Here is a 27,796-nt window from a genome sequence, read left to right as displayed (position 1 = left end):
ATGTTAGACAAGTTTACTAAGAAAAAGCTAAGGTTTCAATGCACACAAAATGCAAGCAAGCTGCAGAATGTTCAGGTTGGTTGTGCATGATAAATTAATGGTAGTTTTATCATTTCAATTTGTATATGGTGGCATCCAATTAATATATGTTTGAACAAGAGTGGATAGAGGGTGTGGGTCGAACCTCTTTTTTCATAGCACACATAAATTCAAAAGGAACATGTCCTAGCTGTTAGATCTAGTTATAGTTTCAGTTTCCGATCCTTCATTCCAGTATAAATAGCATAAAATACAATTATGTTTAATAAGAGAGAATAAAACGTATGATAGATAAATTCCATAAAAGCGATTAAAGGCAAATTAAGAGTTAGTAAAAAAAGCATCAGTTTTCAAAGTGTTAGTCAACTGAAAAGAATAAGGAAATATCAATAAACATATATTAAATCAAATCATTTAAGAAACCATTTTGAATAAAAAAAGATGCTCTGCATAGAAATGAATTTGTGATAATTTTAACCCAATATTATGTTGGTGCTATTGCACGATGTCATAGAAGTATGATGCTTTCATCGGTTTGAGTGCATGTCTATGTATGTATGCGTGTGTGTGTGTGTGTGGGGGGGGGGGTGTATGTATGTATGTTTGTTTGAACGCTCGCGTACTCGTACTTCAAGTCCGCGTGCGTTTTGAAGAATAATCCTTTTTTCGGGGTTTCTGTAATCCCTCTTGCGTTCTTGATAAATGTAATGTGAACGGTCGCGGACTTATGGTGACCTGAGATTTCCGACTAAGTTATAATATCCGCTCTATCCAGTTGTAATTTGGCGGGTATTTTTGAACGTGCAGTAGGCGTGAGGTATACCTACGTTGTGTTTGTTCAAATGTCAGGCCGGGCCTTTCTTAACAGAAACACTACCTAACGACGCCATACGTAAAAACGTTTTATTTTTCTTCGCATCGATTCGACCAACACTGCATAAAAGTCACCGTTAAGTTCGTGAGACTAGAACAAACTGAATGACAGTCCACTTTAATCTAATAAACTATAATTCATTGTACGCCAAACTCACAGGTTTTTGAAGAGGCCAAAAAAACGGTAATTTATGATTACTTCGAAACGGATGATTTTGGACTCGGTTGCTACGGCAGTACTAAAAGGCTAGAACCCTTACGTATGGCCTAGCATATAATGACGTTACATTAGCCTACGCATATACCTTCCTAGGTGTTAAGACCTAATATTAAATGCCTTCGATGTTGGATTAGCCTCAAATACGACATCAGCAGTAAAACAGTGACTAGCAAGATCGTTCGCTCATTCATTTGAAATGTTTGTAAGAAATTTGAATCTGGGTTAACGTGTAATGAATATAGTAAAACGGATTGGTTTGAAATTTGAATACAGTATACTGTTAAAGTTTATGCGCAGTGGTGTATGCAGTAGAACCTACCAAAATAGTACAGCACTATGGCGGGCAATCAGTCTCAAATTGTGGGGAATCGACTTATACCGATTTAAATCGACATATACCAATTCAATTTCCTTCGACTTATACTAGTTTCCAGCAGCTTAAACTGACTTCTACCGATTTAAATCGACATATACCAGTTTAATTCTACATATAATCGATCTAAATCGACATATACAATTTAAATCGATGATAAGTAAAATAAATCGGTATATGTCAATTTAAATCGACAAATACCAGTTTAAATCGATGATATGTCGAATTAAATCGGTATATGTCAATTTAAATCGACATATACCAATTTAATTCGACTTATACCAGTTTAAATCGACATATTTTAATCGACATATACCAATTTAATTCGACTTATACCAGTTTAAATCGACATATTTTAATCGACATATACCAATTTAAAACGATGATGTAAAATAAATCGGTATATGTCAATTTAAATCGACATCTACTAGTTTAAATCGATGATATGTCGAATTAAATCGGTAGAAGTCAATTGCTTTGGACTTGGGCCTATACTAGTTTCTAGCAACTCAAATTGACATATACCTATTTAAATCGACATATCATCGATATAGCTCATTAACATATTCCAAATTCTGATTTTGGTGATGATTGACATGTGAAGATACATCACGTGCAGTCACCTGACAAGGCGGGCGAATAATTAAATAGTTCCAAATTTACCAAGCTAGCAAGGGTGTTCATCTTGATTATGTCAATGGTAATCAGGGGCGTATCCAAGATTTTTTAACCCTGGGGGGGGGGGGGCGAATTACTATCTAAGCGGAGCGCCACCATCGGTTGGCGCGCAGCGTATAAGATAATTTCTGGTTTTGATACCCCCCAGATCACCGGAAATGGCACTTCTCGGGCTTGAAATGACCAACCATATGTACACTTCTGCCTGAGAACCAAGAATTTCCCAAAAGTTTTTTTCATCCATAACCTTTTTGAAGATGTCACCAGTCACACATCATGTTCGACCTCACCGCATCTCCTGTGGATCATTGCTTTTTGTAGGTGATTCTAGCTACGTCGCGGCCCACAATACCCGTAAGCCCCACTTTTCAAGGTTTTAAGCCCATTATTTGTTCAGAATTTGAAAATTCACAAATTCTCGTGAATAAATTCACTTCAAAACATACCCATAATGTTGCACAAAATTTCATCTATGGACAACCAATGCAGGAAAACCTTCAACCCCTAACAGACCGGTCAAAATTGCATGGAGGGAATAATGATGAAGAACGGTGGTCAGGGAATTTTCGAAAATTCAGACACAGTTAATTTATTGGTGTACATCTATTAAAACCTCTTATAACGGCTACTATAAAATTTCGTTGAAGGAAATGAAAAAATACCAGATATTTCCGAAACCGAACACAACACATATCTACAGTTGGAGGCTGTTCATCTCGGAGCGCCGTTTTCATGCTCACTGATATATGATGTGATATCTGCTGTTTGCTTTAAAAATTCGAATAGTTGAAAGGAGACTGAAATAAGTAACTATTATCTGTTTATTGTGTAATGCTCCACCCGGGTGTAACGATGAGCCTAGCGGGCTCCTGGCCCAAAGGGGCCCCTATCAGGAGGTCTAAGCAAGGGCGTCCTCAGAAATGTTTACAGGGGGGGGGGGGGTCAGTAGGTCATAAAGGTGTAACACACTACTTGAGTATACTATCTAAGCGGAGCGCCACCATCGGTTGGCGCGGAGCGCACGACGATTTCTTTGCCAAAAAATACTCCTAGATCGTCGGAAAAGACACTTCCCGTTCAAGTTGCATTTACACATCGGTTATTTTGAGATCTCATGTCTTAGGATTTTGACTTTCAATAATTTCAGTAATGCATTATGGGTCCTTATGCAATGAACATAACTAGAGAACTGTCGGTTGGGGGAAATCATTGAAATTTCAAATGCTTAACTTTCTTTTTTAATTTGTGATTTTCCAGGGGGAGTGGGCAAGTACTGTATGGAGTATAATGGAGACTACTGTACAAATACAGTAATCAAACCTTAGTATAAACCTTGGTATAAATTTCGGCTGAAACTTTGTCTCCATCTAAGCCTAATTTCCTGTGCTTTTTTACTTACCAGATACACCGATGGCATCTTTATTCTTACCTTTTATATTATACTTATAGGCAAGTCCTGCCTTCTTTTTCAAATGAACGCAGTTTCAAGTCTGTTGGGTGGTGGGTTATTGTTTTAGAATTTTTCAAAAAATCATATGTCCCGATGTTGTACTCAGTACAACATTGGCTGGAATTGGGTTTTAAATAATATACTTCGTTTCGATTATAATAATAAATAACATAACTAGCTCGACACAGACATTAATACCCAATGAGCCCATGATCATGATGTCCGTATTCCGTATCACGTGAAAATATGTATATTGTTTTGTTCAGTCTTTGCATGAGTTTTTCTTTCCCAGTAAAACGGGCCCTCCCTATCCAAATAGGTATACCCTTTTTCTGTGCATCAGTATAGCGGGGCCCCCTTTTGGTCGGGTCCACCTGGTTAGCACGGTCTGAGCCAATAGGAGTTACGCTACTTTGCCCCACAATCTTTTCATTTCGAAAGACGCACAGTTTCAAGTTCATTACACACTGAAGGCTTCGATTCTCTATCTGCCTTCAGTTAAGGGAAGATCTTGGGATTTTCATCCCTATCGCTAGATATTGCTAGATATCCATACAGTACAGTGCCCTTGGATTTCTTGGATTTTTCGGGGCCTGAGCTTGGGGAAATTGCAAAGTCGGAAGTGGTCACACTCTATGTAGGTCAGTGCACGACCTCTAGACGTCACTAATATACCCGATCACTTGTTATCGATGAAGTGGTGTGTTGTCGGATTTTGTCAAGGTCTTGGTACTACGGGCGAAGGTCATTAATTAATTAGTTTCGTAACTCATCGGGAAGCGATTAGAGGGGTGGGCGTATGTTTGTGGGCGCGCGTTTTCATGCAGATGGGAACAACCTCAAGAAGTGATGGGTTCGTCATGTTCCCCGACGACTCGGTCGAGTTCGAGACCAGCCACAGTTGGTTTCATAGCACAATTGTACAATTTAAGGCGTCCATACACACACACTCGTTATCATATTTAGAACCGGTATATATATATATATATATATATATATATATATATATATATATATATATATATATATATATATATATATATCCACATTAGTGAGAGAGGAAATATGGAAACGTCAAAAATGGAGTTGGTCGGTGTAAGGGGTAGGGTGAGGCGCACACCCCTCCGTAATCCTCGATTCGTCACTGGCTACCCTGTGTATATAATAGTGATCAGCGCTGTAATTATGACTGTTCCTCTTATCTTCCCGGTATCTTGGCGTTTATCTTCTACTCCCTCCTTTTCTCCTTTTTCTCTCTTTCTTCCTTTTCTTTTCCCTTCCTTCCTCCTCTTTTTTTCTCCCTCTTTTTTCCTTCTCTTTTTTTCTTTCCTCTTTTTCTTACCGGGGGGGGGGGCGCGCCCCAACGCCCCCTGGATACGCGCCTGGTGTCATACACATAAAATGTCTATAACTCTACACTCATTGTTTTTACCAAGATTTAAAAGATAACACGTCTTAAGAATGTTTGCGTCCGCTCAGAAAAACTTGTGTCCCTTCAGTCCTCCATGAAAACATGCACTTTAAATGATACCTCTACAGCAGCGGTTCCCTAACCGGGGTGCATGAATCCCCAGGGGGCCCGTGAGTAAATTCCAGGGGGTTCGTGAGACTTTTCTGAAAGTCAAAACTAGAGTGTTTTTTGCTGAACTAAAATCTGATATATCATATAAGTTAGTAATATACAAAAATTGTACAAATCGAGTATCGGCAAACTACAATATTACACTATGAACTATTACACTATGAACTATTACACTATGAACTATTACACTATGTACTATTACACTATGAACTGTTACACTATTACACTATGAACTGTTACACTATGAACTGTTACACTATGAACTATTACACTATGAACTGTTAAACTATGAACTATTACACTATGAACTATTACACTATGTACTATTACACTATGAACTTGATCTGTTATGCGTATTATAGTATAATAATGACTCAGATCGTGTCTCGAAAAGTTGGGGGTTCGTGGACAACTCTGACATCCACAGGGGGTTCGTGGAGGGATAAAGTTAGGGAAACCATGCTCTACAAGAACGCACAATACTAAGTTAAAATGATCCCTGAAAAACATCGGCTAGTGCACAAAAAATCGAATGATGAAGCTGTAACTAGTATACGACAACAAAATTGTTGTCAAATTCTGAAGCGCGAAGTTTGCCGTTGATTAGTTACCATATAGTTACAAGTATAATTGCATTTAAACAACACCCTTTGTGTTCATTGAGAACTTATAGATGCAAGAATGCTTGCAGACAATGAAAAGCTATTAGCCAAGCATATCACAAGAAATTTAGAAACCACCATGGACTATTTTAGCATGAAAATCTCTGCAATGGACTTGTTGTGTACGATGTATACTTGCGGTTGATTGTTATGATTTAATTGATTTCAAACAAATTCAATCATCCGTGCAAAGGATTGGAATTTTGGTTCTTTTGAGAAGAAGTTGTGGTTTTTTGGAAAAGAAAGAAAGATATTCGTTATAAATTGTTTTGTTTTTCATAGGGCAAGCTGTGAGTGTGTGTACTTGGGATTTGTTGACCCCAAAACGTAAGACGGAAGCAATTTGAAGGTATTGCGTAAGACTACTCACTAAGGGTAAAACGTAAGCCTCATGCCGATAGATCTGGTCTGCGAAGTCTAACGTTACAGTATTCACCTACAAGGCTAAATCGTATGGAAAGCCATTTTAACATTTAATCGGGAATTTCAGATATCTTAAATTGTTTCTTATTTTAGATATCTAAAATTCTATTTCAGATATCTAAAATTAAATTCGAGATATCTTAAATTTAATTCGAGATATCTGAAATTTTATTTCAGATATCTGAAATTGAATTCGAGATATCTAAAATAGATTTCGAGATATTTGAAATTCTAATTCAGATATCTGAAATTGAATTCGAGATATCCGAAATTGAATTCGAGATATCTGAAATTCTATTTCAGATATCTGAAATTGAATTCGAGATATCTGAAATTGAATTCGAGATATCTGAAATTGAATTCAAGATATCTGCAAATCTAATTCGAGATATCTGCAATTGAATTCCAGATATCTGTAATGCATATGCAGAAATTTCCGATTAAATGTTAAAATGGCACGTATGGAAAGCCATTTTAACATTTAATGGAGAATTTTCAGATATTTGTAATTGAATTCGAGATATCTGTAATTGAATTCGAGATATCTGAAATTCTATTTCAGATATCTGAAACTGAATTCGAGATATCTGAAATTGAATTCGAGATATCTGAAGATGAATTCGAGATATCTGAAATTTTATTTCAGATATCTGAAATTGAATTCGAGATATCTGAAATTGAATTCGAGATATCTAAAATTCTATTTCAGATATCTGAAATTGAATTCGAGATATCTGAAATTAAATTCGAGATATCTGAAAATGAATTCGAGATATCTCGAATTCAATTTTTTATATCTGAAATTCCCTGGTATTTCGAGATATCTGAAATTGATTTTAAGATATCTGCAATTATTTGTAGATATTTTAAATAAATTGGAGATATCTGTAATTTAATTTGAGATATCTGAAATTATTTCGAGATATCTGAAATTCCTTATTAAATGTTAAAACGGCTTTCCATAAAATCGATACATTGTAGTATTACTTTTACGTACAGATCTCGCGCAAGGCGCCCCGTTTTAAAACTCCCAAGTGTTAGAAAATCGCAGGACGTACGTAACTATAACAATAGACACTAGGCATATATTCAGTAACTTTAGTGCACACGATGCGTGCGATGTACCACACTCAGGCAACTCCAGTAGTATTTTTTGGTGTTTTCATTGTACAACCAAACAATCCTTCGGACAACCAAATATGAAAGCAACGTTGTCCGAAAGAATACCTTAACATTTTCTTAAAAATGAGCCCTTGAGTATGTCCGTAGCATGAGTATGTCAATAGTACGAGTATGTCCGTAGTATGGGTATATCCGTTACGTGAGTTTACCCGTAGTGTGAGTATATCCGTAGTATGTGCGTAGTATGAGTTTATTCGTAGTGTAAGTATATCCGCAGTGTCCGTAGTATGAGTATGCCCGTTACATACGTTCATCCGTAGTTTGAGTATATCCGTATAGTATGACCGTAGCACGAACACGTTCTTAGTATGATTATATTCGTAGAATAAGTTTGTCCATAGTAAGAGTATATCTGTAGTATGAGTATATCCGTAGTATGAGTTTATCCGTAGTATTTTTGTAGCATGAGTACATCCGAACTATGTTCGTAGTAAGAGTATGTCATTAGCATGAGTATGTCCCTAGGATGAGTATGTTCGTAGCATGAGTATATCCGTAGCATGAGTATCTCCGTAGTATGAGTATGTCCGTAGCATCAGTATGACACTGCAGCGCTTCAGTGGAAGCCTCAGTGTTAATGTCAATCCACTGTTTTCTACAATCTAATCAAGTAAAATTAGGACTTTTTTTATGAATTTATATAAAGCGCCAAAGTTTCCCATATCAAATCTGGCATTATTTAGTGTACGACAGTTATAGGTCAAATACGTTGTATAGCTGTGATCGAATGTGAGTGTAGATCTCTTTCTAAGATTTCAGAAAATTTCAAGAAGTTGTAACTCAACAGAAAATCAGTTTTCATATTTTTAACACTGATTGTCAAATTAATGGAAATAAGACAGCTTACATGGCTGAGAAATAGAGATCATGCATGTCAAAGGTTATATTGCGTAATATCGAATCACTAATTCATGAAAAGTTGAACATGTTTTTTTTGGGTAAGGGGAGTAAAACGCAATCACTTCCATCATTCTCCCTACATTTTATTTTCATTTTATGTACATTTTATTTACATTTTATGTATATTTTATATAGTACATTTAAATGTTACCAGTGTAACGACTTTGCGCTTGTGTTTTAAAATGTAAGCAATTTTCAAGACATTCTTAATTGTATTTTAAACGCAAGTTTCCGTGGTACATGCATGTCATTTTCCATTTTGAAAGGCTTCTAATGGCAAAAAGAAAGTTTGGTTACAATGGCCTTTGACATAGGACGTTAGACGATAACTCACAGAGACCCAACAGGCCATGACCAGACCTATTTCGTAGCCTATCGCTATTATGGGTAAGGAGAAGTTCACATGACACGTTTTCGCACAAAGTTGACATTTGAACTCCATCGACCGATGGCATTTTACGCTAATTAATTTAAAGTCTTATTCCCTACATCTCTATAGGGCTTTCTTTTTAATAACGTGTGACCTGACGTGAACTTTGACATGCTTTCTGCGCAACATCCTATAATCCAAACAAAACACCCACCAAGCTTGCTGTATAGGTTAAGGAGACGTTCGCGACCTACTTTTCGAACAAGTCTTGCATAGCTCTTACCTTTGTTCTTCATTGACCACGTGACCTTTGGCATTTAATTTCACGAGTGGGAGGTATCGGGCAGTTTATCATTTTGGCACGTTGGAATCATGTACCTGTATTACGTTATAATTAAAAATATTCTAATACAAAGTTTGTGGGTGTTATTTACTACATATGGATATGAGAGTTTCACTTTTTTTCGTACGCCTTGAATGGTCAAAATGTTGTTTCTGCATTTTCGTTTGACTTTTGACCTATGATTTCAAAAGTCAAAGAGCCACTGCACGTTTTCAATAGCGTTGGTACAGCAGCATATGCCTATGTACATAAGCATCCAAAGTTAACTAATCGTACGTACCCCCAGCCCTTCCCACCCAAGACGCACTAATCCAAACACGTTTCAGTTCATTACGTACCCCTTTTAAGAATAATATGTAAACGCGTTGTTCTGCATTCATTCTAATGCGCAAGGAAGATGGTTTAGTAGTAGTAGTAAGTTAAGTCTCGTCTATCCGACATGCTCAGTGATTAACATCCGCCACGTATCACGATCTTGCGCAAGGTTTATTGCTTCCTCGAAATTGTTAATGTTAACGTCCTTAAATTGCGACTTTTTTCCAAGCAATGTAGACACGGGCCTTCCTACTGGTTTAGCAGTATGTCTCAATGCTTCTCTTAAAGCAACCTTTGCTGGAGCGTCCTCCTGAAGTCTTGCTACATGACCGAAAAAAGATAGTTAATGACGCATAAACACTGCAGCATGGCACGCGCGCGCACACATTGAATATAAACCATCTGCCAAATCTCATAACGCGTTCTATTCAAATAATCTTTTGGCGGGAACATAATTTTCAGTGGAACTTAACAAACACGAAGTTACAGTTTTGCCCGGCTGGCCTATGAAAGGACGTTCACAAAGTAAAAGCTGGTAAGTGGTGACATGCACGAGACGAACAGCCAATGTCTGTCATTTAATAAGCGTCTGCTCAATTTGTATTACTGCACTAATGCGAACTCAAATATTCATCACTATGAACCATAACATATTGGATGGTCACAACGGTTACCCTCAGACCCATTCACAGGATTTCTGATTTGGATTAGCGCGAACAATTTAAGGAGGGGTTCTTACAATTTAAGGAGTGGCACAAAACTCATGTCCTGTTATTTGTGACATGATGATGGCACATATGGGGGCGACGTGGAGTGGGGGGGGGGGACAACAATCTTCACAGAGGAGCCCCCTACCCCACTGTAACCCGGTGTTATATCAATCTTTCCAAAACGTTTCTAGCATGTTAAAATTATTGACTAGGAGGATGGTATGTAAGTTTGACGTGCATATCAACGGTTGTCCGTATACCGTACGTTCCATTTGTTTGGAAATGTGTTGAGCTTCGCTGTTTTCTTACCACATATACTGAGTAAATGAGGCAAATAAGAAAACATTGGTAGTTCAAGCACTATAGTGTGTCTGTGTATCATTTAATTAGGACTTGTTCAAGTCTAGATGGAGGTACATATAGAAGCATGTCAATCATCTCACACACAACAAAGTTTGTATTGCTTACCTGCATGTTCGACAATTGTTGCCCATTTATAGATTTACAATGAGCTGCTTGTTCCCGCTTCTTATTCTTTACCATTTTGAACCAGGGTAACTTATAAGTTCTCGTTGGTAAAGGTTAATCACGCCCACCTATCAGTTAGCTAATTAGGTGAGCGCACTTTTATTTTATATACTTCATATAGGTAATAGTACGTCAAAAATTTTCAAGTCTCTCGGATTATTTGGCTAATACAATTCTTTAATGGTCACTTAGCATGTATAAATAAAACAAATATGCACTGATTGCTTGTTTGCTCAAACCAGCAGACGACGTTTGTTATTGGTAAATGAGTAGCTATAGTTATTTAGAGGCGTTTTATTATTTACATACAGTTGTGGTACATCATAGCCTATACACCCTTTCAGCCTAACATTATGTCCATCGTAATTGCACTTATATTATCACAACTGTTGAGGTATACACGTTTAAGCAGAAACGTAGACTACGGTTTGCTTGTCTGTAATTAATTAGCTGTAAACAATGCGGATCAAAGTCCAACGGTCGTTCTTTTTAAAGTTTATTATCCTCACGTTGTTTGACTCATCGCCTGTATTGATAGTATGGGCCTACACGTACTGTGAGGATAACGTATACTTCCGTGCGGCCTAACCATTTAATGATCACGCGAGAATACATTGGCCTATACAAATATAGTTGTCTCTTCTATGAAAGGCAAGGCGAGTAGTAATTATATGTTTCGTGTATAGCCCGAATGACGTTTGTTTGTGGCACTTGAGTGAAACTGCTAGTTGATAATATAAGGAACGCAAATTTACCTTGCAGCAGATTTACGACACCAATGTTGCATAGGAACAAATTCTTCATTGTATAAATAGATCAACATGACCTGACTGTGCGGAGTGGAGTGGCTATGGCAAGTGGAAGTACAATGAGTGAACCTGGTACTGAACAAGTAAGTATGAATTTGAAGTTAGTAAGTCTATATGTATGTTGATAACGGTTGAACTTAATATATCATAGTCACGATCATAACAAAAAAATCCATATGAAAATAATATACCAAACTATCAAGCTGCAAATAAAAAATGATGAAAGAAAAGTTAGTAAGGTATTTGCAAAGTGAGGCCATCTCGATTCATGTTTGAGAGGTATTACTTATTTTCCCCGTGACATTTTGCTTCCACATTTAGGCAATGTTATTTACCTATTTAATGAACCAACCTTCAGTATCTTTAAGTTATTTTCTTAAGGGGAAAAAAAAAGAGTAAAAACTGTGGACAGCACTTGGAATACGAACGTTTGCAAGGACTAAGTATTCCTCGCATTAAATATCCTAGAGGCAAGATTTGTTGAAGGCCGTAATTTGTTATTATTCTAAATCCTTTTGTAAATAAATTTCATCTGCTAAGAATGAGATGCTGTGGAATATCAACCTGGCTCATTAAAAGAATAGGAGTTGAATGCAAATTTCACCAGAATGCTTAGATTATGTTCCTCTTTTACATATCAATAAGAAATGTTGACCTGCACTATTCTTTTAACTTAAAACCATGACAGTAAGATGGTAAATCAACTTTGCCTTATGCATAACGAAACTAGTCGGCATAAAATAAAAGAAAAATGCCTCATTCAAAGGTTTACTTTGCAGAGCAAAAAGTTTCGAATTAACAGTTTCAATTTTTGCGAGGGAAACAACAACATGAAAACAAGGAACCAATCATATGTTATATAACCTGGTCTTATATTTAACAGTAGACTATGGTATCATCTAAATGTATCAAACTAATTGCAGAAAAAAATTAGCATTAAAGAATTTAAAAGAAGATGAAAGAATGATCATAACATAACTGAAATCTTCTAAGGAAGTGAAGTCGAAATGAAAGGTTTGACCTGCAGCTGACAACTTTGTCTTTGTAATAAGTGCAGGTGAAACAAACTTATATGTCTACAAATCTGTAGCCATTTAAATGTACACACTATAAATCGATAAATATATATGTAATATGTAATATTCCAACCACAACTCATACCGCATTATTTCAAAAAAATCTAAAATCAAATATGGCCTATATATTTTGTAATATAAAACCGATCCTATTATGTAAACTAATCACATTACGTGACAATTTTGAACCGGAAAATGTTGTTTAAAACGTATTTATACACAAAAATTGAAATAATGAATTGACAATAAGCCAGTCACATGATTTTATGCATGCATGATGACAACATGAATGGTTATTCAACGAAGCGACAATTTTACTGACGTGCCCAAGACCGTTTCTGAGATATACTAATTCGTGTATCCGCTTCAGTATTGGTGGGTTTAGAACACCGGGTTTTCAACGTATATGGGTCTGTTCACGTTAAAGCGCCCAATTTGGTTGCCTGAGGTACCAAATTTTCAAATTACAGTAAAGAACTTCTATTCTAAATAAATAACATAACTAATATCTGCAATTTATGAATCAGAATTGACCAGAGCTTAAACTATTCTGGAAATTATATTCAAGATGGTTGAAAGTGTGACAATCTATAAATTTCCCCAAATTTGTTCTTTTTTTAATGGTGGTGTGTCATTCCATTGCTGCTACATTTGGGAATTCTGTTTTTATTTTCTTTATTAACACAAAATTTGCTATTGTAAGACAAGTTTTCAATAATATCGATGATGTTTTTTCAAAAATATTAGAGTATCGTTAGAAAATATTCAATTTTTCCTGAAATAAAGTTTAAAAAGTTTTTCTTTAAAGAACAAAATTGAAATTAATAGTAACAATTACACCATAAAATTAAACCACAACATAAGCACATATATTAACCAAAAGCTGAAAATTCTGGGTCATGTCCTCTCAGAATTTTTTTTTTCTTGACTCTTGTTTCGGACATCACCCCTCCAAATTGATCTCGTTTCGGACATCACCCACCAATGGTTTACCTAATATATTAAACCTAATATTTAGTAATAAACCAAATGATGTTCATTTAATGGCAATAATAATGAATAGAAAAGCATTTTAGTAAGTTGATACCCGTACCAAAAGAGAGCTATGGACCCTTCCTAGGTTCCAAGTTCAAAACAAAGAAAAGGGATACAAGTGATCCAAGTGATCAACAAGACAATTTTTAAACGAAGGCCATGCTTGTTAATACTTAGCAATACGGTATATATCAGTACTGTACATCACGATATGTGATGCTAACAAACAGCATCAAATTCATTTGAAATAATGAAAAATGCAAACACTTGTTTTATAGATTTGCATAAGACTGTCTTGGACTATGTTTCGGACATCACCACAACTGTATTAGGACATCACTGTAATGTTTTCTACACAATGCATATCATATCAAAAGTTAAATTTGTAACAAAGGGGTCTTTGTTGTTGACAAGCTACCTTTAAGCTATAATGACAGTTTTGAACTTATTATAGTTCAAATCCTCAGTGTTCATTAAATGTTACTTAATGAGCATTTCGGACATCACTGAATGTTTCGGACATCACCTTGGAAAAATGTTCACAAAGCTGCATAGCAATAATACATATTTCAGCAGGTAACAACAATATGAAGTAATATTTTTGCTATTCAAACCTGTTCAAGCAACAAAAGTCTGCTTCAAAATATACACAACAGTCAGACAGTAGCAGATTTACTGTACACTAGATATTATGAATTTTTGAGGGAATGCAGTTTATTAAAACACCATAGACTGGGAAATCAACAAGGTGGACTGAAAAATAATGGCACTGTAAATTCTTGGGAAAACAAATGCCCTGAGGCACATATTTCAAATTGAACATCTGGACAGAGCCAATAGGTGAAAAGATAGGTGATAAGTGAAAATCTGAAGGCTTGGTGTAAATGATAACCCCATTTAATGTTAATGAATTATCACTGTTTACTACATACTTAATTCATACATATCCAGAATACACACATGTAGTTTAGATCCTCCTGCAAGCAGGAACTCGCGAAGAAGCCATCATTGGCTTTATATCAAAGCCGCAAGCTGACCGAAGTCAGTCTCTTAGATTCATATTTAACGACCATGATTATGAATTGTCAATTGTCAACAACTCTGTAACTTGACGACATACATTAATCTTGGAGTGACACAAACTCGGGACCTTATGATTGAAAGGCACCGGCGTTAACCACTGAGCTAACACTCCATAACACTCCACATAGTGACCATTCATTGATCACCATTTGCATAAAGTTAATCTCTGCTTCACCACATTTGTTACCTGTCCAGCATACCATTTGCATTGGCCAGCATACACCAACACTTCCCAGAAACATCAACTTATACATGCAGAAAATGGTATTATTATTGACTGCAAAGAAATTTTTCCCCCAAAAGGGTTATAGAATTCTTTTTAACTTTTACGGTTTCCACATTTCCATCATTACCTAGATGAAGTCTGCAATAACAAACAGCAAATATTTACCATTTAATAAATATACAGATGTACACAGGAGACATCCCTACATACTGTAGCTAATTTGGCACCCACCTGTCAATTGTAGCTAGTATCATTGAGTCTACTATTTAAACAATTTTCAGAGGGGAGGACCTGGTTATCATATCCTAAACTCCACTAGAATGCTTGGTCCTATTTTGTTATGTCAGCAATAACAACTATTTTGCACCCCTTCAAATGGTACCCACCCGCTCCCACCCCCTCCCCATGCACCTTTGAGCTGGATCTGCCAATGTTGAAGATTGCTTCCACTGGCCCAGCTAAGCAACAGTAGTACCCTATACTAGTAGTACTACAGTATAAGTACTAGTTTAAATATCCTTCTTTATTGAGATTCATCATGATGCATTGGCTATTATAATGTGAAAAACAAGTATTACATGGTTTGTACAAATACTCCTTGTCACATATGAATTAAATGATTTACTTTGTAAGATTGTTATTATTTAAGCTTATGGCCTAAACTTACATTTAAGTATAAGGCCTAGATGTTATGGTATACAGCAGCTCAGCAAATTGTTCAGCTTTATCCTTAAGTTTCATAATGATAAATATCTGTATACATATCACTAAAGCTCTGAAGTCTGAAGCAACTCGGAATGAAAACATGGTCATGCATGATGCACCACTCTGTGTATATTAATACTGTTGACACCATCGAGTAAACCTGGAGGTTTCATCACACAGTAAATCCGCGTACCAGTCAAAGAGGGTCATGTACTGTAATGTGTTCCAGGGTGGTACTAATAATCTGATATACTGCATTAATCTCCACATTGCCCATTGTGATTTACTAACTAACTACAGTAAATGTATATTTGGGCTTCTAGCAGCAGACAACACACATTTACCTAGCAATGTCGTACCTTAACATTATAGTTATAGTCGTTGAGCAATATTTATAGGTTAGATCACCAGACACGTTCCACGGTCCTACTACTTAGCTAACATCTTCCCAAAGTACTGGTAGCTTTTCTTGACAACCATCAAGTTCCCATCAACAGTTAAACTGCTCTGACATAGGGTGTTATAGATGCACACTGATTCCATACATATAGAGCGACAGACGACACTGAACGGTGTTCAGTTTTCCAAAGTGACGTTGACATACTATGCTGTAGACCGATGTGATAGAAACATGAGCTACTGTGCTACAAAACTCGTCTAGGCCTATTCCAATTGTGTGTAATTAACTTTACAATTCTCAATATGATATTGGGAAATATCAAATTGGTACCGCCATGGAAGCTGGAACACATCACATGACAGTCCATGCATGGTACCCACGTGCCCTTTGATGTAGTTCTTCTAGCCTGTAAATAGGCTTTCTATGGTTGTGACAAATAGCTTGATTCAAGCTACAGTATAGCAGACAATTACAGCATTACTTTCTAATGTACTGTATACTGTGATGGCATCCTGTTACATGTTATGTCAGAAAAAAAATCACTAAACGGTTTTTTTACTTCTTCAGTACTAAGTGATGGAAAATTGTAGTGTTAATGATGTCAGTTCTAGAAAAATCCAAGTAATTTGATGTTCCCAGTAACATTCATACCCAAATATGTAGAATATCATTTTAGACTTGTCACAAGTCATCAAAAGATGAATACATGTTGGTCACATGACACCAAAAGTTAAGAAGCATTCTGTTGTAGGATCTTAGTGTATTCTAGCACACTGAAATCAACCAATTGAATCATTCAGTTGAAACTAGTGCTGTTTTACAATATGTTGGATTCACAAAAGTGATGTCCGAAACACACGGTGATGTCCGAAACATACTTTTAAGGTTATTTTGCTATAATATTTGGTAAAGATGGAAAAAGTTTTGAGTAGTACAGTATGTATGTTTGTAACAATAGAACTTGTCATAATATATGAAGTGCTCATCTATTGTGTCTTTTATTCAAGCAATATAAAGCAATATTAATGAAAACTTGTTTCGGACATCACTGGTGTTTCGGACATCACACACATGGACGGAAAAATTGAAATGTTTATAAAATCAAAACGGATGAGTGGAAATGTGTCATGTACATACTGTAGTTGAGGGAGTACTTATGCTTTAATTAGAGTAACAAAATAGTCTTGTGGGTTTTAACATACTTCATATATTAGTTGCTTCATGATGTTTCGGACATCACCAAAATGTGGACGGAAACATTTTGCATGTTGTTTAACTTTATCGTATAGTAAAATGTGGCTGAATGGACATGCATCTGATATATATTTTATTTGATACAACTATGACAGTATCGAAAAAGCACACCACTGTCAACATTTGTTATTTAACCCCAAACTATGCCACTCACAAATTGGTGTATAAATGTGGACGGAAAAAGTGATGTCCGAAACACTGGTCCGGTTTCGCAATAATTCGCAAATTCATCAATGAAATTTTCTGAAATATTTATGAGAGGGAACCTATAGCCACAAAGTTCAATCATGACAAAATTTGGAGTAATCCACTTTTGGAGTTGAGAATAGCTCGAAGTACAAATAGTGCAGTTTGAAAACGGCAACATTTTCCGTCCACATTTCGGCACCTCTGGGAGTATAGCATATATATATGCATATCTCAGGAAATTGTCTATGCTATGGTAGGTACAGCTAGGTGGACTCTCTCCATGGGGATAATATTTGTATCTCTAGAATCTCTAATTATTTTGTCACAATGCTCCAAATGCCATTTATGCTAATTTGGGCGCTTTAACGTGAACAGACCCATATATCTACACATATACATATTAACATTCATATTCATTGCCATTTATAAATACATATACATATTCATATACACAATCATGTATATACATGTACATATATACATGTACATATAACAAAATATATTCAAATTTTATCTTAAACTGTTGACGGTAACTATCAGACATTTAATTGCTTTACATGTTACAATATTCTTTGAACTTTGAATATTAAACCTACTTAGTGCCGTCGCACCCTCACCCAAATTGTGATAAAATAACAAAGTCCGTACAGGGGTCGTTAGCATTCCGAGTCAGTCAATGCAATGTACGTATCTATTAAGCAAATAAATGCATCATTATTAGTACAGACACGGAGCTGTAACACATTGTTTTATATCATTTGTTGTTTACATAGCCACTACTGAACCCTGCAGCGGCGACATCCGTCGCGGCATCGAGCCCAAAGAGAGATGTGGAACAGAATGGAACTAAAACGAGTCCATCACACAGTCGACGCAAATGGTGAGAAGGGCTTTTTTTTCATGCAATCCTGTAGGAATTTATTGCTCCATAGTTTAGAACATTCTGGAATTATTTAAAAAAAAACAGCGGAGCAGGTATATTCAAATATAAAATATACCAAATAATGATTGGTATTTGTACATTATAAAATATACCAAATAATGATTGGTATTTGTACTTTTTAAACATATAAATAAGTAAATATATATATAAATTGATTCGATTGCTCACGTGAATGAACCGTAATGTCTATGTTGTGTGTGAGAATGAAATCTTTCAAATTTCCAGGTCTGTCGAAGTTACCATAGAATTATTTATTTACAAGAGAAGATTGAATACATTACATAACTTTTATCCTTTTTTCTTTTTCTCCTTGTTTACTTTCCTTTTTTTCCTATAGGTGGTGGCAGCATCCTCAAGTCCGAGAATATAAGCAAGCTATTATAGTTGCTTGGACTCTTTTAATTATTGGCTTAGGTAAGTCAGGGCCAGAGGTCAGACTCAATGAGGGATTAACTCACTCTTTTATGGGGCAAGCCTCCCCCTTAATAGGCCATAGTTTACAGCGTAGATGAGTACCTTGGATCAATACTTTGGAACATGTTTTTGCATTCATACCTGACTAAAGGACCGATTAACACTGACAACATGTTCTCCTGGGAAAGGAGTTGCAAGTCGTCAAACAGCAGACCCTACCTGCACCCTCCACATCCTTGTTCCTTTCCCTCCCCCTCCCGGTGTAGAAACAATAAATACGCTGAAAATATTCTATGGTTAATAAAAAACACAAAGCAAAAACAAAACAAAGACAACAACACAGGGAACAGTTTCGGTACATTTAACACACAGAATATTCTATCGGTTTGTCAATGACAATGACAACAATTAAATTCCAGCAACTTTGAACAATACATTAATGTTTAACAAAGCCTAAACGAATATTTTTGATGTACAATACAAACTAGAAAGACAGGTACAAAGAAGAAAAATGTGTATTCATCATGATAATTTATATACAATACTTAAAACTATATAAATGCACTGAAAATGAGGAAAAATATTGTGCAATGCTAAGAGAATGTTTTTTCCAATTGAATTTAATAAATATATACATATGCTGGAAAGGAACTGGTGAAAAGAAACAAAACTTGTTTGTTGTTTCAATGTCACAATCAGTTAGTTTTGCAGTATCTCGAGAAATTCAATTCCTCCGTCAATTAGTTTAGGCATTCAACGTATTCTCATAGCAGGTACCCCAGTCTAGCTTAGACCACTTTGCATATACTTATCGGGGCGAATGTTGCTCATTGTAGGAGCGTGTGATAATAGCGCACTATTGATTTTTACCGTCTCGTAACGCGTACAAATACACGTCAAGTCCACTTTAACAGAATTTTGTATACTCCTAGATGTAAAGGAAGTTGCACTTTATTGCAATTTTACATTCCATGAAGTGCATTGTAAACAAGAAAAACGTGTTACGTATTCATATCAACTAAGGGCATAAAAACAGGTGCTGTGTTAACTTAAACGCGTTTAACTGCAGTGTACATGGATTAAAAGTGTACTCCGAATTTATACATTTTAACACATAAAACAAGTTATGCTTTACCCTTTACGGTTGGTTGCAGTTATATGCATCACTTCTTTCGAGACGACGGTCAAAGGTCATGGCTACATAATAATGTTTATGATGAGATACATCAAATTGATTCAAAGCGTTGTGTTTTAGCTTGTGTGTGGTATACCGTAGACTGTCCATTGCTCAATCAACGGTTGAATAGTGATATAACAAATACTGAGAGATGTCTCGATGATGCTAAGTTGATAAAACGTGTATCACACCATCAGTTATGAATAAATCTAACCACAGTCACTGATGGATTCTTCATGAGATCCGATTGTGTCCCACATTCTCCCTTCTTTGAGAATATATACCTCCTGTCTACCTAATTGTTAGAAGGACCTTCGTGGACTTATAAGGGTCTTCAGATTGGCGATGAGTTTACCAGGACACAACCTGCATGTGATGTAAATAAGGTGGTCTGTTTGTTGGTTATTGTAAATGGTAAATGAAAATGGTTGTACAAATGTGACGGCTGAAACAACTGAATTGGAATATTTTACCTTTCAATTACATGATCATTGCAGTAAATACACAGAGCTTTTCTTAAGCGAAAGTACTTTCCTATCTCTTCTAAGTTGAACGTATTGAATTATGCCACATGTTGCCACGACAATAATATCCAATCAATCTGTTTAGTGACGCTTTGGTCCATGCAGTACACCCTATACAGGCGCGTATCCAGGATTTTCAAACCCGGGGGGCGCGAATTACTATCTAAGCGGAGCGCCACCATCGGTTGGCGCGCAGCGTACAAGAAAATTTCTTATTTTGATACCCCCCAGATCACCGGAAACGGCACTTCTCGGGCTTGAAATGACCAACCAGATGTACACTTTTTGCCTGAGAACCAAGTATTTCCTAATAGTTTTTTTTTTCCATCCATAACCTTTTTGAAGATTGTCAACCCGGCACACATCATGTTCGACCTGATCGCATCTCCTGTGGGTCTTTGCTTTTGTAGGTGATTCTACGTCACGGCCAACAATACCCGTCAGCCCCACTTTTCAAGGTTTTAAGCCCCATATTTGTTCCGAATTTGAAAATTCCCATTTCTCGTGAATAAACTCACTTGAAAACATACCCATAATGTTGTACAAAATTTCATCTATGGACAACCAATATAGAAAAACTTCCTTGAACCCCTAACAGACTGGTCAAAATTGCACGAGTAGAGGGAAGTGTGCATGCAGAATGTTGGTCAGAAATTTTCGAAAATTCAGACACAGTTAATTTATTGGTGTAGAAATATTAAAACCTGTTATAACGGCTATTATAAAACTTGGTTGAAGGAAATGAAAAAATAGCAGATATTTCCGAAACCGAACACTATACACATAGGCGTAGGAGGCGCGGCGGAAGTGGCGGAGCTAGGGGTATTGGTCAGGAGGAGCGAGAATGGTCTGTAGGGGCGCTTTCAACACTATCTAAGCGGAGCGCCACCACTGGTTGGCGCGTAGCGTACAGAAAATTGTTGAGTAAAGATACTCCCTAGATAGCCGGAAATGACCTTTTCCGGGCCTGGCTAATTTTGCAGATAAACGAAGAATAAATAGGTGTCATCTCCAAATTACACGAACAAAATGTGAGAAATGTCAATAAGTAGATGAGAGCGCAATAAAAAAGTCAATAATCTAGAATAAGTAAAAAGTGGTAAAGAGCTGAAAAACGCGCCAGCAGTCCATTTGAGTCCGTCAGGGGGGGGGGGGCATGCGCCCCCTGACCGTATGGACGCTCCGCCACTGCGCGGCGGGTGTGCAGCCCCTAATTCGCCATTACTAATGTAAAAGAGAGTTTTGACATAATTGGACCTCCATGCTTTTTATACACATCTACATGAGACATGTCGTTGTTTACATTAGCATCCCGCGGTATACTGCGCAATTTGAACGGACCGTACGGTACATGATGGCATGCGATGTATTAACCGATGCTTGCTTATATGATATTGACATTAACACGTTGAACGCGCGCGAAGCGCGCGGAAATTTTGGGTTACTTTTTTAGGCAAGTCGGACAGTTTTGAGGCTTTTCATCCTGGAACGCCATTTTCATGCTCACTGATATGATGTGATATCTGCTGTTTGCGTCACAAATTCGAACAGGCGCATAGCGAGGAATTTGCCAAGGGAGGGCGAAGCCTGTAGGCAAATTATCTCAGCGTAGCGCCACCACAGGTTGGCGCGAAGCGTACAAGAAAATTTTGGCCGAAAATGCCTCCCAGATCGCTGGAAATGGCACTACACAGGACCATTTGTTAGCGCGAAGCGTACAAGCAAATTTTGGCCGAAAATGTCTCCCAGATCGCTGGAAATGACACTTCCCAGGCCTTGTAAGTTGCATCTAAGCACTTTCTATTTTGAAATTACTTAGCGATATCATTTAAAACAATGCTGAATGGGGGGGGGGGGGGGCGGGCGGTCGCCCCCATCCCAAAAATCGTCATGTTCCCCAACGACACGATCGAGTTCGAGACCAGCCACAGTTGGTTTGATAGCACAATTCTACACACGCGTTATGATAGACCATATATAGTATATATATAGATCATTAGTGAGAGAGGAAAATGGAAACGTCAAAAAATGGAGTTGTCGGTGTAAGGGGTAGGGTGAGTCAAACTTTTACGAAATCATTGATCCGTCACTGGCTACCCTTCAGCGCTGTAATGATGTCACTGTTCCTCTTTCTCTTCCCGGTGTCTTCGCGTTTTTCTTTTACTCCCTCTTTTTCTCCTTTTTCTCTCTTTCTTCTTTTTCTTTTCTCTTCCTTCCTCTCCTCCTCTTCTTTTTTCCCCTCTTTTTTCTTCTTTTTTTTTCTCTCCTCTTTTTCTTACCCGGGGGGCGCGCGCCCCCAACGCCCCCCCCTGGATACGCACCTGCTATATACAGCTATATAAATGGTTCTCTTGGGATAGTCTACATTCACCCTAGCCCAACCATGGTTTGAGCTAAGGGAGAAATTTGTTGATACTTGGCACCTCTAGACGCCCATTAATGGCACTGTCAGGCTTTCTCTGTCCAAAAAAGGGTTTTGTTTGAATTCACATTTTTGTGGGTATCGGGAGAGAATGAATTACTGTATTGAACAGAAATGAATAAGAAATGAATAAAATGTTTAGATTTAAGAACTTGTTCTCAGCCGATTGGTGGTCAAAGTTTTCGATCAAGTTTGACAACGGTTTGCACCGATATCACCGGCCTAGTTTCGAGACCATCTCTCTTGAGAAAGGTGGCCGTCCATCCCTGAAATACAATTACTTATATATTTAAAGCCTATACTGGCGGTAGTGCGGTCCTTTAACTAGAAACAGATTTAACAACTTAATAAGAAATATCACGCAAGCCTGATTCGCAAAGAGTTCATTATATATAGTGGTCAAAACTTGCTAATATCGCTATGAAGAATAAACACTACAACGCACACGGACACTCCTAAAAGAATGTATATAGTAATAGGTAAACCAATCTACCATCCGGACATCGGCTTTTCAAGTAAAATCAAGATATATATATATTGTCTAACCATAGATTGAAACCTGCCAGGCAGAGTGCGTGGGCGATAATTTGTATAACGTTCTTTCAAAGTAACGATATATTACAGAATACAAACTTATTTGAAAGAATTCAACTGATCTTTACAAGCTAGTAAACAAACTTACAGCACCAAAGACACAACGTTTAAGGTAGCTTTCTTTTATTGGTTTTATATAGCTATCATAGGCCTAACTATACAGAAATATAACTAGCATTTCAGCTATCTATTCTTTTAGACTTGCCCTTGGATATGTCACACATTGTACTGCATGGCTAAAGTCAGCCTTAAACGATGTACCGCTATGAGAAAATGAACGTAGACTTCCAATGGTCATGCCGTATATTGTCAACGTTTGTGAAATTTGTTTGGTGTCTAGTACTCAGCATAGGGAACTAATGTGCAATCGAGAGACATTCAGTATTAACTACATTATGGAAGCTTCCTTCGTAGAACTATAGTTACCAGTGTAATTGCACACACAACACATACAGAAGCAGACAAACACACAAACCCACACAGGATAAATTTGTCTTACTCGCACGGTGTAACAATGTGACATTAACAACGCAAGCAGGCAACAACAAGGTGGCATTACAACGATATTGCAACATTTATAACGAAACACCAACAACAACAAAACAAACGTTATCAAAACCATTGGGCATTCCCCCTTAACTTATGTTTACTTCATATCTTCGTATTGTATTTAGACTTGCATCATTCGAAGGGTATTAGTATTAAGCGAAATATGACAATTACGAGCAATATGGCGACGTTCTGACGGTTGGCAAGCATAAAGGAATCTGTAATAATTGGGGATGTGTGAAAAGGCGTTATTTTCATCATGCGTGTGCTGTTCTATTTATTTTACTAGTCAAGTTTCTTCCTAGAGAGGTTTTCCTGTAATAATAAGTATTAACGGCACCATTTGCAGTGTTACCCCGGGATACCATATATGTGATACTACCAGAAGAATAGGGGGAACGGCCTGCAGTGAGAAGATATTCATTCAGCGCATATCTGATCATAAGCTTGCGGGAAATCATAAATACGTGAAAAATTGTTTTATAGTTGGGAGTCAAACGAGCATACTATATATGTCATAAACATTTGCAACCTGTTTTATTACTTCAAACATTGGTACATTTTCACTTATATTTTCTTTATTTTAGGTTTATTCGTCGCTGGTATTCTCGCTCAAGTAAGGGAAAATGGTGAGTACTACGTAAATGTGTATGAGTGCCCAGTGCGTCTACCATAAGAGCACGATGGGCAAACAGATCTGATCACAATATAGCACACTTGTTTACAAACTGTACGGTCACAATTATTGTTGGGTTTTGTTTTTCTCAAGCGGTTTAAGACTCGTAGATTAATAAGAATCTTTTATAATTCTTAAAGATCATCGTTAGCTTAAATAATAAAGATCTTTGTGATGAACAACCCCAGCAAACAGCTTAACTAAATCTTGCTCCGTTGTGGGGAAATATCATAATTTAAAAGTCGTATGCGGGGAGGGGAAGGTGCAGTTATCACTTTGTAAATCAATGGCGTCATACTGAACTAAACTTGTGTCATCCTTAGGTCGTGGTAATATAAATTCTAGATTCAGCATTTCCTTAATCCATTTTCTATTACAGAAATTAAACCTTGTCGTAATTAGAGAAATAAATCCAAATAGAAAAAAGAAACGAAAAAGAAAAGTAAGACCAAGTCAGTAGATGATGGCATATTTAGACTTGATCAAGTCTTTATCTTGTGTGTCACGTGACATTACACTCCTCTGCACTGGAATGATATTCTTCCAAGCTGTTTAGGGAAGTTGTTTCGCAATAGTTACATCGATCAAATAGACCAATGATGATGGTTGTGTTTACATCTCCTTTAAAGTAAGTTTAAGACTCTCTTATATTTACACATTGTACAAATTGCGCCAACTTACTTTGTACTTTTGAGGACAAAGTAAGTTGGCACTTTGTCCTCAAAAGTACAAAGTTTCCGTTATGCAATTCAATACCTGTTATTTCAACACTATTTCTGGTACAGTTGCTTCGTCTCTAGTAAATAATTCACGGAACGCCAATCGTTTCATGAAGACAAAAAGACTAAAAGTAGATGGCAAGTATTGTGTGTGAATGCCGACATATATTCCAGCATGTTATGGTATGATACAAATATGACGAGTAACAATATGATTGTGTCATCATTTCATATAGGAATGAAAGCCCACAAAAAATTGTCATATCCAAGACCCCAAAGAAAAGGGGAAGAAAGATATTAATTTTGAATATGCGCGTTAACTTAATCTTGAACAAAATTATATGCGCGCCTTATACGGCATTTGTTTTGATTGTCAAAAGAACGTTCAAATGGCAAAGGAATAACCGGGTATATAGAAGATGATACCACGAACCGGTAGTTGTCGACTGTTTAAAATGTCATTCGATTATGTAGGAGTTAATCAACAACTAGTCCACCGTGCATTTATCGCAGGATAATGCACGAAGTTAGGTATAACGCAAGCGATCCACCAGTCTGTAGGCCGAGGGATTCCAGCAATTGACGTTATACGCCAATGAGAGTTCGAAACTAACTTAACAAGCATATTCAAAACTGATCTCATTTAAACGGTGCATTATTCATAGGTTAATGCGCGGTCAGCTGACTACAACGGGCCAATCAGATTCGAGAATTTTGAACACGTATGCATTTTGACCAATCAATAACCCTACGCAGACTACAATACACGGATGTGTTGACAGAAATTGTTATGTATTTGAAGTAAGTAATCATCACAGTCATCCTATTGGATCCACACTGCAGATACCATTTTCAATTAAATTTTTCAAGATTTTACCATGTACTTTATTGCTCTTTTCTTTAACAGAAACAGTGACGGATATAATTTGTATAATAGTAGGGCTGTTTTTCTTCATACCAGGGGGTAAGATTTCTCATTATTGTTGTGACGTAATCATTTAATAATTAAGCTATATATAACAACCTTTTCATACGAGAAAGGTGGAGGGCGTTTGGGGAGGGGGTGGTGGAATACGAGCCAAATGCCCGCAGCCAAATAGCAGACATATGGGAATATTTTACGGGCTAAACAAAAGGCGGTCAGTGACATAAGTTTTCCCCCTGGGCACTACCCGGCTCCGGCTTCCATTGTAATAAATTCCCTTGTCATTTTAAGTTGACTAAATCTCTTAATACATTCACGATGACAGAAATTTATTAGAAAAATACTTCTGTCTTTTGATTTTTACGTCATATAGGTTAATCTCTCACTGAAAATACATTACAGGGTATCCATCAAAACAAATGCAATATGGGAGCCGAAGTGTTTTAGTGTTCGCAAACCTAAGATTATCTTTTACAAAGAATTAAGGGAATTAAATAACAGACAAATAGTACTTGTGATGTTCGACGAAAAGGATAAAAGAAATTATTAAATGTGAGAGTTCTGCAGAGAGCTATTTCTTGGTGTTTCAATTGTAATGTATCGATTAATTTATTTAACTAAATAATGAGATGTTTTTCTTATTTTATTTTCATTTCAGGGTATTATGCTGTTTATGCATATTTAACTACACGTGGACGACCAGGGTACAACATGGACAACGTATCATTTTTCTCTATTGGCAAAAGGCATAATTGCTTTGGATAGCCATCCCGGTGATACCGGATAGAACTGGAGTGCTTTGAGGGTCATTTCTTCTTTTCTTATAGTGTGTCTAAGCCCATCGGGTTCCCCATAAGATACATGTAAATAGTCAATTTCGGTAGCAAATAATTGTGGAAATCTCACCTCAGTAAAGAGAATATTGTCTCGTGAAGGCCCATCTCAATACCTTGTTGCGGCTTGAGTTGTGTTTCCGTTCCCTGACTAAGGTAACTTTGACATGCCCCAGTATGCACACACTGACATTATTATGAGGAGACCGTTTTCGATTTACCCGAAGTGGTTTAGAGTGGGGTCTGATAGATTAAATAATCATCTGCTTTTAACCGCGCAGGATCTCGCCTGGTGTGACTTTTCGTAAACGTATAGGCCCACGCTAAACTTCACATATCCACAGAACAAAACTTTTAGAAACTTTCTTGCTAATCTTAAAGCCCCCCCCCCACACCCACCCTCCTTCCCTCCCTCACCCCACCCTCCCTCCTTGTTCAATGCGTGTTTAGTAAGATGATAAACACTGTTGCTTGCTTAACTTTTAAGGAAAATAGCAATTTCTGCCCGAGTCATAGATGCAAATTACCTCGACAAATCAGATAGAAAGTTGACTAGTTCTATATGACTGTTATAGAAATTTTTCCATTGAAAATT

General features: G+C 36.9%; 1 protein-coding gene across 2 annotated transcripts in view; it reads left to right on the top strand.

The window, feature by feature from the left end:
* Positions 1 to 9,834: 9,834 nt before the first annotated feature.
* The window catches only part of LOC139981278 (uncharacterized), an 18,915-nt gene continuing 953 nt past the window's right edge, over positions 9,835 to 27,796 (top strand). Inside the window, exons 1-7 of one of the 2 annotated variants that reach the window (XM_071993537.1) lie at positions 9,835 to 9,945; positions 11,464 to 11,540; positions 18,199 to 18,305; positions 18,706 to 18,782; positions 24,636 to 24,677; positions 26,351 to 26,407; positions 27,027 to 27,796. The exon at positions 27,027 to 27,796 is cut by the window's right edge and continues 953 nt beyond it. In XM_071993537.1, coding sequence (XP_071849638.1) covers positions 11,499 to 11,540; positions 18,199 to 18,305; positions 18,706 to 18,782; positions 24,636 to 24,677; positions 26,351 to 26,407; positions 27,027 to 27,133 — 432 coding nt within the window. In that variant the 5' untranslated portion in view covers positions 9,835 to 9,945; positions 11,464 to 11,498 and the 3' untranslated portion in view covers positions 27,134 to 27,796. Of the gene's footprint in view, positions 9,946 to 11,175; positions 11,541 to 18,198; positions 18,306 to 18,705; positions 18,783 to 24,635; positions 24,678 to 26,350; positions 26,408 to 27,026 lie in introns of those variants that run through there. The other variant, XM_071993536.1, reaches the window with a different exon arrangement.

This window comes from Apostichopus japonicus, chromosome 15 (assembly GCF_037975245.1).
Source record: "Apostichopus japonicus isolate 1M-3 chromosome 15, ASM3797524v1, whole genome shotgun sequence".
Lineage (NCBI taxonomy): Eukaryota > Metazoa > Echinodermata > Holothuroidea > Aspidochirotida > Stichopodidae > Apostichopus > Apostichopus japonicus.
The sequence above is the reverse complement of the archived record's forward strand: the minus strand, read 5'-3'. Positions and strand labels throughout refer to the sequence as shown.